The 15243-nt window shown below is 39.2% G+C and overlaps 1 protein-coding gene across 1 annotated transcript in view; it reads left to right on the top strand.

The window, feature by feature from the left end:
* The window catches only part of Ust (uronyl-2-sulfotransferase), a 283434-nt gene that overhangs the window by 108033 nt on the left and 160158 nt on the right, over window positions 1-15243 (top strand). Inside the window, exon 2 of the mRNA XM_005390617.2 lies at window positions 4013-4056. Coding sequence (XP_005390674.1) covers window positions 4013-4056 — 44 coding nt within the window. The remainder of the gene's footprint in view (window positions 1-4012; window positions 4057-15243) is intronic.

Raw genomic sequence — 15243 nt, 5'->3', positions numbered from 1 at the left:
TTTTTTTCCGGTACCGGGAACCGAACTCACGACCTTGCGCTTGCCAGGCAGGCGCTTTTGCCGCTGAGCTAAATCCCCAGCCCCTGTCTGTCTCTTTTAGTTGGTGTACAAGTACTCTGAAAATGGGCTTGTCTGACTTGTTCATTGCTATAGGAACAAAGCCTGGAGGAACATAGTAGGTACTCAGCATTTGCTTAAGAAGTGAAATACCAACCTGATGCACTCTCTACACTAGAAATCCTAGCAATGGTTGTAAGAAACCAAATATTATTTATACATAAGCCTACCCTTAGCCACAGGGTTTGTAATGTTTTTAACAAGTGAAGAAAAATACTAATCATAGAATTTTAGGGGAAAGACTCTTGGGGGGGGAGTTACACAGAAATCTGTCTTACAATTTATCCCTTTGTAACTCAGTGTCATGGCTTAGCAATCTGCCTGATATTGAGTAATTCTTATTCTCCCTAAATCTTTTTCTTGTATAAATGAAGATAAGATGGTCTCTAAATATGGTGGGACTAAGTACAATAATGCACATATAGCAGTTGACTCAGGCACAGAGACAAAATAAGTCCTAGACAGAAGTTAATATTGCGATTGTTACTATTGTTCGTGGTCCATTTAGCTCTGTGGAGTCACCACAGGTGACTCCAGGTACTTTTATGCAATGGAGTATTACTCAGCTACCTGGAGTATTACTCAGGTACTTTTATACAATGGAGTATTACTCAGCTATAAAAAAGATGAACTAGAGGCTTTTATAGGTAAATGGTTGCAACTAGAGACCATACTCATAAGTGAAATAAATCAGACCTGCATGTGCAAGCACCGCATTGTCTCCCTAGTGTAGGAACCTGAAAAAGCAAATAAAATCCAAAAGGTACAATAGATACTGTGAAAGGGAAAGAAACTGCTCAAAGGGAAGGAACAAGTGAGATGAGGGAAAGGAGAAAAGAAACAAAGAAGGAAGGGGAAAGTGTATGTATGTATATGCACAAAATAGCTGGGACAAGTCTCCTGCTGTTTCCTACTGGTCTATTGAAAGGAACAGTTAATGCTTAAATTTTTTTTCCTCTTTAATTTTTTTCTTATTTTTTGAACAATTTTGCATGCTTACATCTGGTAATCTCAACAAATAATTTGAAGGCAATAATATGCAATATAACAAACATTGTTGAATTCCTATCATCTTATTTAGTGAAATTCTGAAAAAAAGAGACAGACAATAAGTGAGTCAATAAATGAGGGCGCTGTGTGAGCTGGGGTAAGCAGAGTGGACATCTCCAAGGAAGGAACATTTGAGTTGAGCCTAAAGGAGGAGGTGCAGAGAGTTTTTCTAGAAGAGAAAAGAACTAGTTCCAAGGGCCCCTAGTTGACAGTAGATTGGTGCCTTCTAGAGCAGAGGGAAGGCTGTTGGGGCTGGTGGTGGTAGGAAGCAGGCCTTATTCATGTAGAACCTTATAGACCCAAGGTGAGAGTCTTAGAGAAACAGCTTTGAAGCAGTGTACTAACGTGATCAGATTCACCAGGTTAAAGCTCCCTGTGCTTGCTAGAGGAGTAGAGGAGAAAATAAGCAATAGATGAAAAGTCACAGAAACTCTCCTAGATGGCCCAGCAGGACTGATAAGAATACATAGATAAGACTTGAGATATAATTTAAAAGCTAAGCCAGCAGGAAACTGGACCAGCAAGTATGGGGTGAGGGAAAGATGTGAACCCAGGATGATTTTTGAATTTTGACATGAAAAAGGGGACATACTTGGGGGAAGGATCGTACTGTATAACCAGTAAGGAACACAGAGAAGGCACAGATTTAGGAAATGGAGTTGGAGCATATACAGAGTGGTTTGGATGGGTGAAGCGTAAGATGCCTTAGACATCCAAGCTGAGGTGCTGAGGCATGCCTGGCCTAGAGTTTGAGAAGTGGTCAGCCATTTAAATCATTCCATTCTAGGAGGGTCTTCTGTTGTTGTTTTTGTTTTTTTTAGGAGTTCTGGTTCTTATGGAAACTTTTAGTATTTTAGAAGCATTTTGTGGTGGAGCTATCTTTGATCCTTGAGCTGGATATTGGAGAACATGCTGGAGCATGCTGAGATTTCTCATATCCCCACTGGGAAAGGCACATTCTCGTGATGAGCAGATGGGAATTCTCCGCAGCTCTACTGACTGCACTGTAGTGGAATATTCCAAAAAAGCTGTCTTGACACGGGCAACCGTGTTTATGCATAGCCTGTTTATTAAGTCTGACATAGATCTTTATGTTGTTCCCGGTGGAGTTCAGCACAGTAATTAAGATTTAACAAATTGTTCATCATGTTCACATTTAAAAGATTCCTGAAACTAGTCCAGCCGTGACCATGGCGGGTGTCTGTGTATGTGTCTTGTACATTAAAATTGGACCCCGTTGTCCCTTTACTATATACAAGTGGTCAGTTAGAGCATGGTCCCTGGGGACAGCTGGTAGGTCATAAATCAGAGCGCTACAAAGAAAAGGAGATGGATGGTGACTCAGTGTGGAAAAACTTATAAGGCAGACCCCACTTATTTATGATGCTTGGATTAGCTTCCCCAGCTGAACTGCCCCTGGCTTATGATCTACTTCCCTTTTTAATTCCAGTTTCCGAAGTCACTTTTGCTGTATACTGTCAAAAGCGCATTTCATCTACTCAAACACTAGGACAAGCTCTTGTGCTCCTGAATCTATTATATCTCTAAGTATCCTTGTGTTTCTAGTATCTTCTGCATTCTGCTCCATTAGCAAGTCTGGTCATGTTTACTTTTTTTGGTAAGGGCTGTTTCCCTAGATTCCCAGGAGTTGGGCTCATGGCTGAGTGCCTCTGATTAGATGGGATCTTCGGCTTCCCCAATATGATGTCTTCTCACCAGATGTCACACCCGCAGTGCCTGGCTGTACAGAAGCCTGAGATGGTAGGTCTGCAGGTCAGCTTTTCAGATGCTTTCAGGCCCAAACATGCTCAGGAAAAACCAGTCTTTTCTCCTCTCTGCAATTTAGCAGTCATGTGACTATGAGCATGTTACTCAGTTTCTCTAAGCCTCTGTTTTCTTCGCTGTAAAATGGGGACAAATATACACTACCTCTAATATTTAAATTAGATATAATAATACTTGTAAAGCATTTAGCAGAGCACTGCAGTAGAGGTGAGCCTATAACACATATGTTATCTGTTTTTCTTTTAAGATAAAAGATGTTAACGTATGAGTTTTTTCTAAACTAAAACCTCAGTATTTGGGTTTAATTGCATTGTTGGTACTTTGTGATAAAGAAGTGGATTTTGGGTTGCAATTTGGGTGCTCGTCTCTAAAAGGTTCACCATCCCTGACGTAAGGCTTAAAAAAAATTTAAAAATTTAAAAAAATGTAATTCCCCTCCAAGCCCTCTTGTGTCTTTTATTCATCAGGAGACAATAACCACGTACTCTGAAAACACACCTGCCAGGAGGTGGCTATTGGCAAAGACCGTTCAAACTGACTAAAAACTAAAAGGGAAATTTATGCACTTAAGGCAATCTGGAGAAAAGGAGTGTAGGAGTTCTCACAGTGTGGTTCCTGGGCTCACAGTACCTGATTCGCTTGCTGGTTAGAAATATAGATTCTCAAAGTCCCCGACTTGGAACCCTGGGGGAAGGGCTGGGCAGTCTATGTTTTAACAAGCCGTGTGGGTCGTTTTGGTACACACTAAAGTTTCAGAACCAGGGGTCCAAGTTAGACACAACAGGCACCGAATCTGGAATAATGATGCACGTCTCTGTGCGTGTTGTATATGCACACCCAAGTGGATAGAATATCTGTAACTGCCAAAACTGTTAACCAAACATGATGATATCAGCAAAGCCTTGCTAAACTGGTGATGAATAATTATCCATTTTTCTTTAGTACTGTTGTCTGACTAGAAGTACATCTAGAATATTTATTTTCAATGATTTTGTGCTAAATTCATTTGAGGTTTTAAAAAAAGAAACTAACCCATCAACTTTTTTCTTCCTTTTTCTAGGAAATTCCACTTACTTGGATGACCACGGACCCCCTCCTAGTAAGGTAAGGCCGATAATTGTAGTGTTAGTTTCCTATTCTTCCCTTAGTTTTTTATAGTTCCTGGGCTTCCATCAACCCTGACCAGATCCCCCCTGGCCCTGAATCATTTACAAGAAAACAGAAGATGACAGATGTCAAATGAATCTTCTCTGATGAGAAGGAAGGGGCGGAACATGAAGAGAGCCCAAGTGACAAAGGGGGAGAGCCATTACTTAACCCGTGCTGTGATTGCGCAGGCATCATGGTGCAGACTCACTGCAGACCTTGGCCAGCTTCTGTTTGCTGCTTCCTTTCCCTGTGTGTCGGTGCTGGCTCACATTGCGGGACCCACTGCCCGATCTCCCCAAGCCCTTGTGCCTTGCAGCAACACTCACTCTTATCCTACTCACCCTGGCCAGCCTGGGTGGGATCCTTTGCCCAAGGCCTGGCCAGTGCCCTCTCAAGCTGCCCTGGCCTGATCTGTGCCCACTTTTGTTTCACCTGTAGGTAATTCTGCTTGACTTTTAAGGGGTTGGACAGTCCATTAGTGTAATTTCCCCACCACTCCCTACTTCTTTGGCTTGATGGGAACCTAACACCAATCGAATGAATCTTGAACAAAATAGGACAAAATGATCACTGTACAGAGAAAATGCGTGTAATGCAATGGACTCCTTTTACTCTAGACTTATGGCTTTTGTACTTTTTTAACATCAGGTTTTTTTCCCCTTGTAGTGATATTTCATTAATATTTGGGACAATAGGTTGTGCTTTGCAAAATGAAAATGTTTCTGTCAGTCTCTCTCTCTATATATATATGTCTTATTTTAAGAATTTTCTATCCATCCCATGAAAGCCTAGCTCTCCCACTACTTGATTTACTTAGTCATCAATTGCTAAAGGCAATGCCTATATCATGCAGTTGTAAAAATATGGTGAGAAGATAATTAGCAACCAACCTGAGAGGCTTTGGGACATTTACCTGTAAGACAGTTTACACCTCTAGTCCCTTTATGACCATGAACCTTGGAAGAAGGTATTTTGGAATGTGACACTGCTCTGCCACTTTGTAGCTGCATAGCATCAGAAAAATTACTTATTATTCTGATCCTCAGATGTTCTTTTGCACGGTGGGACTAAAAATGTTCCCCACAGCACAGGGTAGTTGTTGAAAGGACAGAATGAGCTGACTGATGTATGGGGGACACTCAGCAATGACGTGTGAGAAATAGTAAATCAGCAGTGGCTGGTGCCTCCTTGACTTGGGTGACGTTAAGATTGTTGATGAATCGCATGGGTTTGTGAATGACCCCATCATCTAATCCACTGCATCCTTATTGAGTGCCTGTGATGCTGCAGAAGCAGACATTAGAAATAAAAATAAGAAAGGAGAAGAACAACAAAAATAACTCCTCTCCTAGAGGAGCAGAAGAATATAGAGGATTAGGGGCACTCTGACGGTGAGGACCGTGCCTGTTATGCGTCTGCACAACCTTGCATCAACCTCACTGCACAGAGAGGCACATCACATCGTGGCTCTGTATTGAATCTCTCTGACTGGGACCACAGAATCCAGGGCTGGAATCTGAATGAGGTCTTATGGCTCTTATCCTGGGTTCTTTCCACCAAGCCTGTACTGTCAAACTTGAACTTCCACAAGAATCACCCAGAGACTTATCAAGAGGCAAATTGCTGGGCCCTGTCCCTAGAGTGTCTGATTTCCATGGTCCAGGGCAGGACCCAAAAACTCGCATTTCTAACAAGCACCTAGAGGCTGGGATCTTTGAGAACCGCTGCTATAAAGGCCATGAAAAGAAAGAAAACCATTTCCTGCCATTTTCTGCATCGCTTTCACTGTTAATAGCATAGAGGGACATGGCTTATTATATAAAGGTTACTTATTAATATAATAATGACTCACCATCATTAAATTTTCCTTAACAAAAGCATTTTTTTTTTTTTTTTTTTTTGTTAATTATCCGCCTACGAGGGAAAATAGTGGGGGAAAGAATGGTGCAGATGACTTTCTGGGTTTTCTTGCCACTAACTAACACCACTAACTTCCCTTGGAGGTGGCCAGGGAAGCCTTCAGTTGCCCTTGCCATGATGTCAGAGAAGGAGGATTAGAGCTCTGTCTAGGGGACTCATCAACTATTTTCCTCCGTGGCTGGTGGGGATATTACTTTGGCCTCCAGGTTTAATACAAAGGGTTTTCTCTGGTACGAAGACCCAAGACTGCTTGATACGAACTTGGCTTTTGGAACTTTTCCTTGCTGGCTGGCCTAGGCCAGCCTTTCAGTCTGCTTGCTGGCCTTGCTGAAGCTGGGCTGGCCCACCTGCCTCTCGTCAGTGTCCCCAGAGCCTGGATTTGGTGTAGCTCGGACCCACTGCTCTCCTTCCTGTAAGATTCCCTAGCTGTGCATCCCCCCCTGGGCCCTGCAGTCCTGTCTCTCACTCCACCTCACCCATCCCAGCTAAAGCTCCCTGTGATCCAGAGTAGCAATCACATTATTTTAGGCCACTTTCAGAGTAAAACCAGTGTTGTGAACTCTTGTCTAAGTTTCAGTCTTGTGAATGTAATCTCTCTGAACCAGTAGAAATTTCTCTAATACAGGTTCTTTTTTAATTTTTTTTTTTTATTTTGAAGGAAAAGAAAACAAAATAATAGCAACCAAGACAAAAGCAAAACACAAAAACAATAAAAATGATACAGAATTTCAAAACAAGGTGATAGAAAGTTAACAGTGGTCCTTATATTACATATTGTTATCCTCAACGAAGTTGCTCAGATTACTAGATGTAAGAATGCAAGATTGATCAAACAATTAAAGAGAATGCAAAATAATAACAAACATTAGAAATGATACAGAGTTTCACTAGGGTGCTCGCTTTGACAGATTCTTTTGCTATAGCTCCCTGTTCATTATCTAGGAGTAGAGTAGCAACACAGTCCCTGAGTTTTTAAGCAGAGGCTGTAAGAAGAATATAAAAACAGGTAAAAATAATAGTGGTACCCGGACATCTTTTCATTCATGCTTCTGATTTCTAGCAGGGTGAAACTGAATTCCAGAAGTGGTGAGATCAGGTTTCCAGATAACAGTTCGTGGCGTGTCTCGGGTGGGACCCTGGTGGTCTGGGTCTGCAGACCACTGGCCTAGGCACAGACACAGTGGCATCCAGAAGATTAGGACTCACACACATCTGGCCTCGAGAGAGATCCCAGCCTGCCAGGAGAAAATAAGGCCCAGGCCAGACCCATGTTTTTTGTATTTGTTTAGCACTCAGAAATAACTTTCGATGCCAAGACTGAAAGAGTTGTGATCTAGATAGAAATAAGAGTTTTAAGCCCTGAAAATATACTGAGCTTAGAGAACAATCTTATTTTATTAAAAGTTCAATTCCACAAGTTTCACATTCCATGAGCAACAGCCATTTAGGGAATGGGGTAGGTCACACAGCACATACTGAGCCCAGCTCCCCATTCTCACCGGTAATTTCATAAGAGAAAAAAATTGCCGTTGTTTTTGAAATCCACTTGGACTGCATAGCTCACCTCAGTTTCTGTGCAAAGCTGTTATTCAAAGGTAGATATTCGTGTTTTCTTTTAACTGCCACTATGTCCCTACTAAAAATTAACATATAGATCTCTTTTGACTAAAGTAGAGAGATACTCTTGAATACCAAATTGACTATAAAATACCAATGATGGTATGATAGTGCTTTTTGTGAAATTATATGCGTGTGTGCATAGCTACAGAGAAAAGCCTGGAAGGTTAATAGTGTGTACTCTGGGTAGTAAGATTTCTGACTTTTAGCTTTTCCTGGTACTTTTTTGTATAATTTGAGTTCATTAAAGTCATGCCTGTTAAATCTAAAAATCAGAGAAAGCAATTTCCTGGTGTAAGAAATTAAAATTGGATTTAAAAGTTGGCAGTGTCCACAGCCTCCCGCACAGCCTGCCCATTGAGAACTTGACATCTTCCTCTCCTTAACTTTACTTCCCCTGGAATGTGACTACCTGGTGGGAGCAGCAGGCATCAGTGATAAATTGGTGATAAATTGGTATGGTTATCATTTCACATGTATTAGGTTCCCACACCTGATAGATAAGCAGAGCTGTTCTAAGCAATTCAGGGATAATAAAATCACCATGCATAGCTGATATGTATTTTTTTTTCTTTCTTCCAAGCACTATGTTAAGCACTTCACAAGCAAAATTTACTCTCAATAAGACTCTATGAAAGAGGAAGTAATTTTTAATCCTTATTTTACAGATGAGGGAACTGGATCTTAAGGAGGCTGACTAATTTGCCAAAGGTCATGCACGAAGTATTAGACTTGGGCTTCCAGCCCAGGGCTATAGAGCTCCAGGGCCCACACTTTTAACCTTTTGTTTGCTTTTCCTCGGCACTAGGGTTCAGACCCAAGGACCTGTACGTGCTAGGCAAGTGCTCTAGCATTGAAGTACACTCCTAGCTCCTAACCATTTCAAGATGACAAATTTAAATGGAAATACATTTTTACCTTATTGCTGGAATTTTACATTTTTAAATAAGAACCTGGTACACTGATTAATATACACATGAATTTAGCCACCAACATTCCAGGAAAAAAATTAGTCATCATCGTTTACTGTCTGAGTCCAATGGACTCTTCAGTTTTTAAAATCTGTTCTTTCACTTCTACTTTATCTGTTTCTTTCCAGGCACCTGTGTATGCAAACCTATTTTTACAATTTGTCCATTTTCAAGCTGTATATAAAGTAAAATTTTGGTAGCCAAATATCACAAAAGGTAAAAACAACACTATCCCACATTAATTTAGCAAAAGGAGATAGGGCAGGTTCTTCTCACAAACTTCTTCTTCAGTGACGCATAAGAATACCATATTTTCTTTTCGTCTATATGAATGTATTGTCCATCTGTAGATTCTTGAGTCTGAAAGAGTGTGGGATATCATCACCTGAAGATTTACAGTTTGAGGTTTCATGTCCATGGTCAAGTTCATTATCACTATTCTTGAGTGCTTTTGTGACCGTCTGCATTCATCTCCGATTCCTTTAATGTTTGTGAAACCTTTCCTTCCATCAGTTTTCTTCATTTTGTTACTCGAGTGAGGAAGGAAAAATTCAAACTGTCTGCTGTATCTAGTGTAAGTTAAAAGCAAATTGCAAAAGGGCTGGGGGGTATAGCTCAATGACAGAGCTCTTGTCTAGCATGTACAAGGCCTGAGTTTAAAAGCCTTAGTACCACAGTAAATCAACAAATACCACAAAGATGATATACCAAGTCTGTTTTCTCTTCTGGCCACACAATGCAATACTATGGGTAGTGCACTAAGAAATATGAAAGGTGACATAACAGTGACAGTTTATTTCACTGGTGAATCATCCCCTTAAGCCTGTACTGCCTAGTACAGTATTGTAGCTGTTAGGCCATGCAGCTATTTACATTTATATTAATAACGATTCCAAAAAACAAAAATTCAGGTTCTCAGTTGCACTAGCCTCATTTCAAGTTCTCTCTGTGGCTGGGTGTGGCTAATTTCTAATGTATTGGGCAACACAAAACAGAATGTTGAGAGCATCAGTAACTATCTCATTAGATAGCAGTATTCTAATGTTTTATCATTCTTCCATGTTTCTACTATTTTAGTCTTTTTAAAACACTTAAGGATAATGATACATAATGACAGGGTAATTATTCCTACGATGTTTAAATTGCCCAGTGTTAAAAATAGGGAAAAATCACTAAGATTTCCTAGTGGGTGTTGAATTTTTATTAAAGGAGCTTAGTGGATCCCTATGGTTATTACAAGGTACTCAACAAAAAAGAATATTTTCTTTAATGTGTTTTTGTCCTTTGGAACATCTTTTTCTAAGAAAGAGTCAGGTTATGAAATACTAACCCAGAAAGGAGGTGTGTGGCTTAGTGGTAGGGTACTTGTCTAGCATGCAGGATACACTGGGTTTTATCCCCAGTACCACAAATTTTTTTTTAAGAAACTAATACATACAAATAATTGGAGCTTTTAAAAAAGTTTTTAAAAAACTAAAATTGGATCTAGTGGATCCTGATGGTTTATTAAAGGATAAGACATATTACTGATGTCTCCTTTTGTATACTTTACAAAGCACTTTTTATATGAAAGACCTATATTTTTCTATATTAAGTAATATGGAAGATAATATTAATAGTCACAATTGTATTTTAAAATGTGTTCATTAGAAGAGGGTTTACAATTTATTATGCTGAACAGGCATTCTACAAATGGTTGAGAAGTGGTAGTATTGAGATAATACAGTATTTGTATAGAAGCTGTATGGCAGTGAATAGTTGCTCAGTAAATCTCAATCCTTCTCACCTACTACCTTGAAGCTAATTTCTCTTTAGAATCAATTAACCGTTGAGTGCCTTATTTGTCCCAAGGACCAGGAAGACTCACAAAATATTTCAGGTAAACCTTTTCCTCTAATAGTTTATCATCTACTTGCATCATATAGTTTGATGGAATCAAAGATTACAAAAGCATATGTTTCTACATTTGATATATTCTTGTATCTACATCACCCCATTCAGGTAACCATTCTTGTGGTCAAGCATAAGTCATGCACCAAGTTTGTGTTGGGCTCCATGTGGAGGCTAAGGTCATAAAGCTGCAGAAGGCATAGTCTCTGCCTTGAAGGACTGTCAGCTTAATGGGGAGGATTGGCTGGCAAACAAGGCTGCTAGTGCAGTGATAAGAATGAAAACAGTGTAGACACAGGAAGCTCAACCTAGCTTCTTCTCCAGAAGAAGTCCTGAAAGCTGAGGAAGAAGTTGAGGAAGCCGAGGAAGAAGAACTAACAAGGTCAAGAATAGAATGGAGAGGATGAGGAAGGATAGGCCTCCCTAGTGGGGTGTGAAGAGCTGTTGATGGGAAATAGAGCTGTGAAATGTGTTGAGAAGCTTGACTTTAATAGGACAGAGAAAAAATGATACAACCTAGGAGATAAGGACCATGTCACCTAACTCTGAACAGGAAAAACTGTAGTAGAAAAGGGGTGATTAGTGTCACATTCGATTGTGAATGATATTGTGGATTGAATTGTGCCTTTCTAAAATGTATGGTGAACTCTAACTCTGGAACCTTTGAGGGTGATCTTATTGGGAAAGAAGCTCTTCCCTGATGTCATAAAGTTAAGATGAGGTCATACTGGGATAGGGTGGGCCCTAAGTCCAATGTGACTGCTGTCTATCTAAAAAGAGGGGAAATGGGCACAGGGTCAGAGACAGAGAGAGAGAGTGCCACTACGCTGCCTCAGCCAAGGCACACCAAAGCTTGCTGGCAACCGTGGGAGCAAGACAGAGGCTGGAGCAGATTCATCCTCTTAGATTTTGAGAAGTGGCCAATCCTGCCCACACCTTCATTTCAGAGTTCTGAGCCCCTGAACAACCAGAGAGTAAATTCCTGTTGTTTTAAGGTACTCTATTTGTGGTACTTTGTTACAACAGCCCAAGGAAGTAATATAAATGGGATGAATTTAGTATCTTCCGTTATCAGGATAGCATTGTGTTTTACTCACACTAGACATTATTTGGTTTGATTTAATAAACATGAAAAGTGCCCTGAGAAGCCTATCATTAGGACAGTTTAGATGTGTTTTTTTCAATATCCAATACTGCTCACTTTTCCTGACCTTCCTTCTTCACTTTTCCTTGTAATTCTTGTCTTTAGCTGGGTAGTTATCCCAACATTCTCTTCAATTTGCTCAAATTGAAATTCATTCTGATAAAACTGATAAAACTCATGAATTTAGAAGATCAAATAACCCTAATACAACCATAGTAGGGGATTTTAACACCCCACTTTTGCAAAGAGATGGGTCAGCTAAACAAAAACCCAGTGAAGAAATATCAGACCTGAACCACACCCTTGAACATATGGATTTAATGGATATGTAGAGTATTCCACCCCTGTACAGCAGAGTATACATTCTTTTCAGCAGCACATGGTACTTTTTCCAAAATAGATCACATACCAGTCCACAAAGCCCACTTTAAGTAGATATAAAAGAATTGAAATTGCTCTGTTCATACTATCAGACCACTATGCAATAAAAATAGAAATCAATGACAGAAGAAATCTTGAAAAAAACAAAAGCTTCTGGAAGAACAACAACTTACTCCTAAGCAACCAGTGAGTCACAGAAGAAATCAAAGAAGATATTTAAAAATTTCTGGAAGTTAATGATAAGGATGACAAACCTTACCAAAACCTCTGAGACACTAAGAGAAAAATTCATTGCAATCAAAGCTCACATTAAAAAATCAGAGCAAGCTCAAATAAATAACTTCATGAAAAATCTGAAGATACTTCAGAAACAACAAACTTGCCCCACATTGAAATTAAGGAGGGAAATTATAAATATGAATGCAGAAATCAATGAAATTATAACCAAAAAAAAAAAACAGTAAAAAAAGTCAACAAATTGAAGAACTGACTCTTTGAAAGAAAAAGTAAAATAGACTCACCAAAAGAGAGAAAAGACTTACATAAATGTGATTAGAAATGAAAAAGATGAAATCACAACAGACAGTATTGAAATCCAGAAGATAGTAACTACTTTGAAAAATTATATTCCAATGAATTAGCAAATTTTGAAGAAATGGACTGATACCCTGTCACATAAAAACTACCAAAACTATCAAAACTCAAGAAGACATAAATATTCTTACCAACTCAATAACAAGCAATGAAACTGTCACAGTAATAAAGAATCTATCACCTAAAAAAAGCCCAGGACCTGATGGATTCACTGCTGAATTCTATAAAATCTTTAAGGATGTTATATCACTAGTACTCCTCAAACTCTTCAGAGAAATTGAAAGGGATAGAGTGCCCTGAAATTTTTTTATGGAAGCCAGTACCACCCTGATCCAAAACTGGGTAGAGACCCAACTAAAAACAAAAGTATAGGCCAGTCTCCTTAATGAACATAGGTGCAAAAATCTTTAAGAAGTTGTTAACAAGTAGAATGAAGCACATTATCAGAAAGATCACATATCATGATTAAGTAGGTTTCATCCCAGAGATGCAAGGATGGTTCAACATGTATAAGTTAATTCATTTAATATATAGTGCACCCCTGAAATTTGTGTATTCCTAGAGCACCCGTGAATTAAGAAAAACTGCAAATTTGGGGTATCATCAGAAAAGTGTCTATAAATCCCTATTTTAATAATTTAAACCCTAAATATACTGTGTCTCCTGCAGTTATGAACTTTAATTTCATGAAATACTGTATTAATAAAGCCTAAGAAGGTGCAGGGCATTTTGGTGGCATCTTAGGGATCTTAGGGCTTTAGGAAGAACAAAACTGAGAATAATCTAGATAACTACATGCAGCCCAGCGACCTGTTATGATGCAGGCATGCATCTTCTGGAAGATAAAAAGTAAAACACTTAAAGACATAGGTGTAGGAAAGAATTTTCTAAACAGAACCTCAGTCACACAAGAAATAACAAAAATCAGCAAATGGTAATTATATCAGACTAAAAAGCTTCTGTACAGCAAAAAAAAAATCATGAGTAGAGTGAAGAGACAACCTACAGAATGGGAAAAAAAATTTGCCAGCTACTCCTAAGACAGAGGACTAATATCTACAATATACAAAGAATTTAAAAAAAATTAAACCACCTAAAATTAAAGACCTCCCCCTAGTCAATAAATGGGCAAGAGGGCGTGGTGGTGCGTGCCTGTAATCCCAGCACTTGGGAGGATGAGACAGGAGGATCACTGTGAGTTTGAGCCCCACCTGGGCTACAGAATGAGCTCAAGGTCAGCCTGAACTGCATAGACAGACCCTGTCTCAAAAAAAAAAAAAAAATGGGCAAGAGTAATGAACAGACACTTCGCAAAGGAAGACCTACAAATTATCAACAAATATAAGAAAAAAAAAATGTTCTGCATCTTTGGCCATTAGAGAAATGTGAATTAAAACAATGCTAAGATTCCATTTTGCTCTGGTATGAATAGCAGTCATTAAGAAATCAAACAATAACAAATGCTGATGTGGCTGTAGTGGAAAAGGAACCTTCCTGCATTGTTGGTGGAAATGCAAACTAGTACAGCCTTTATGCAAATCAGATTTCTCAAAGAACTGAAATTAGAAATTCCCTGTGACCCACCTATCCCCTGCCAGGTCTTATCCAAAGAGTTTACACCATCATACTACAGCAATACATGTACACCAATGTTTATAGAAGCATAGTTCATAATAGCTAAATCCTGGAAGTAGCCTGTAACCCACCAAGAGATGATTGGATAAAGAAAATAGAATACTATTTGACTCTAAAGAATGACAGATCTGACACATTTGTAGGAAAATAGATGCACCTAGATAATAGAATGTTGAGTGAAATAAACCAGGCACACAAGCTTAAATACTATATGGTCTCATTTGAGTGAGGAAAGCACAAACAAACAGAATAATAGGGGATGGATAGAAGGGAACAAAGGGACAGATCTCTTGCAATAAGTGGTGCAAGAGAAAAAGTGTGAAGGGTGAGAAGGAGGGGAAGAGGAAAGAGGTACAATAATGATATGCCATGTGCAGGAACCTGATAACCTCAATGAATATAAATGTTATATGCTATAACATGAGTTAAGATTAATCATACCAACAAAAATGGGGTAGAAAAACTGGAGGAGGAGGAAGGTGGGGGGAAGGAAGGGGAAGGGGACTTAAAAAAAAGAAAGGAGCTGTAGTGTGCATGTGTAACCACTCCCAAGGTGACTGTAAACTGCATGAACTACAAACACATACTAGGAAAGTAAAAAAATTAATTTGTTCCTAGTTTGTGTTGTTATTTTGCATACAAAAATCATCTTATCAGATATATTTGTCTCTGAAAAGGACCTCAACAACAGTTAATTCAAGAGAAAGTTACTGAAGGGAGAGTCCCCTTGACACAGGATGAAGGGCAGTAAAGAAAGCCAGTAACGGAGTCTGTGGCCTTTTAAGAAGTATGTCCTGGCTTCTATAAAAGAAATCTCAGCCTAACATTTAGCATCACCCCCAAGTCCCTAAGAAAGATTGCATCTCTGTTTCTGTTTTGATTGTTCTCTTTCAACAATTCCTTTAAACCAATGACCCCATTAGCAGAAAGATTGAGTTTTCTATGTTCTCTAGTAAAGAAACCTGCGTTTCCGCTCCTTTGTTCAGATCT

The sequence above is a fragment of the Chinchilla lanigera genome, unplaced genomic scaffold (genome assembly GCF_000276665.1).
Source record: "Chinchilla lanigera isolate Chin_1 unplaced genomic scaffold, ChiLan1.0 scaffold00038, whole genome shotgun sequence".
Classification (NCBI taxonomy): Eukaryota; Metazoa; Chordata; class Mammalia; order Rodentia; family Chinchillidae; genus Chinchilla; species Chinchilla lanigera.
This window is presented reverse-complemented; position numbering and strand designations above follow the sequence as displayed.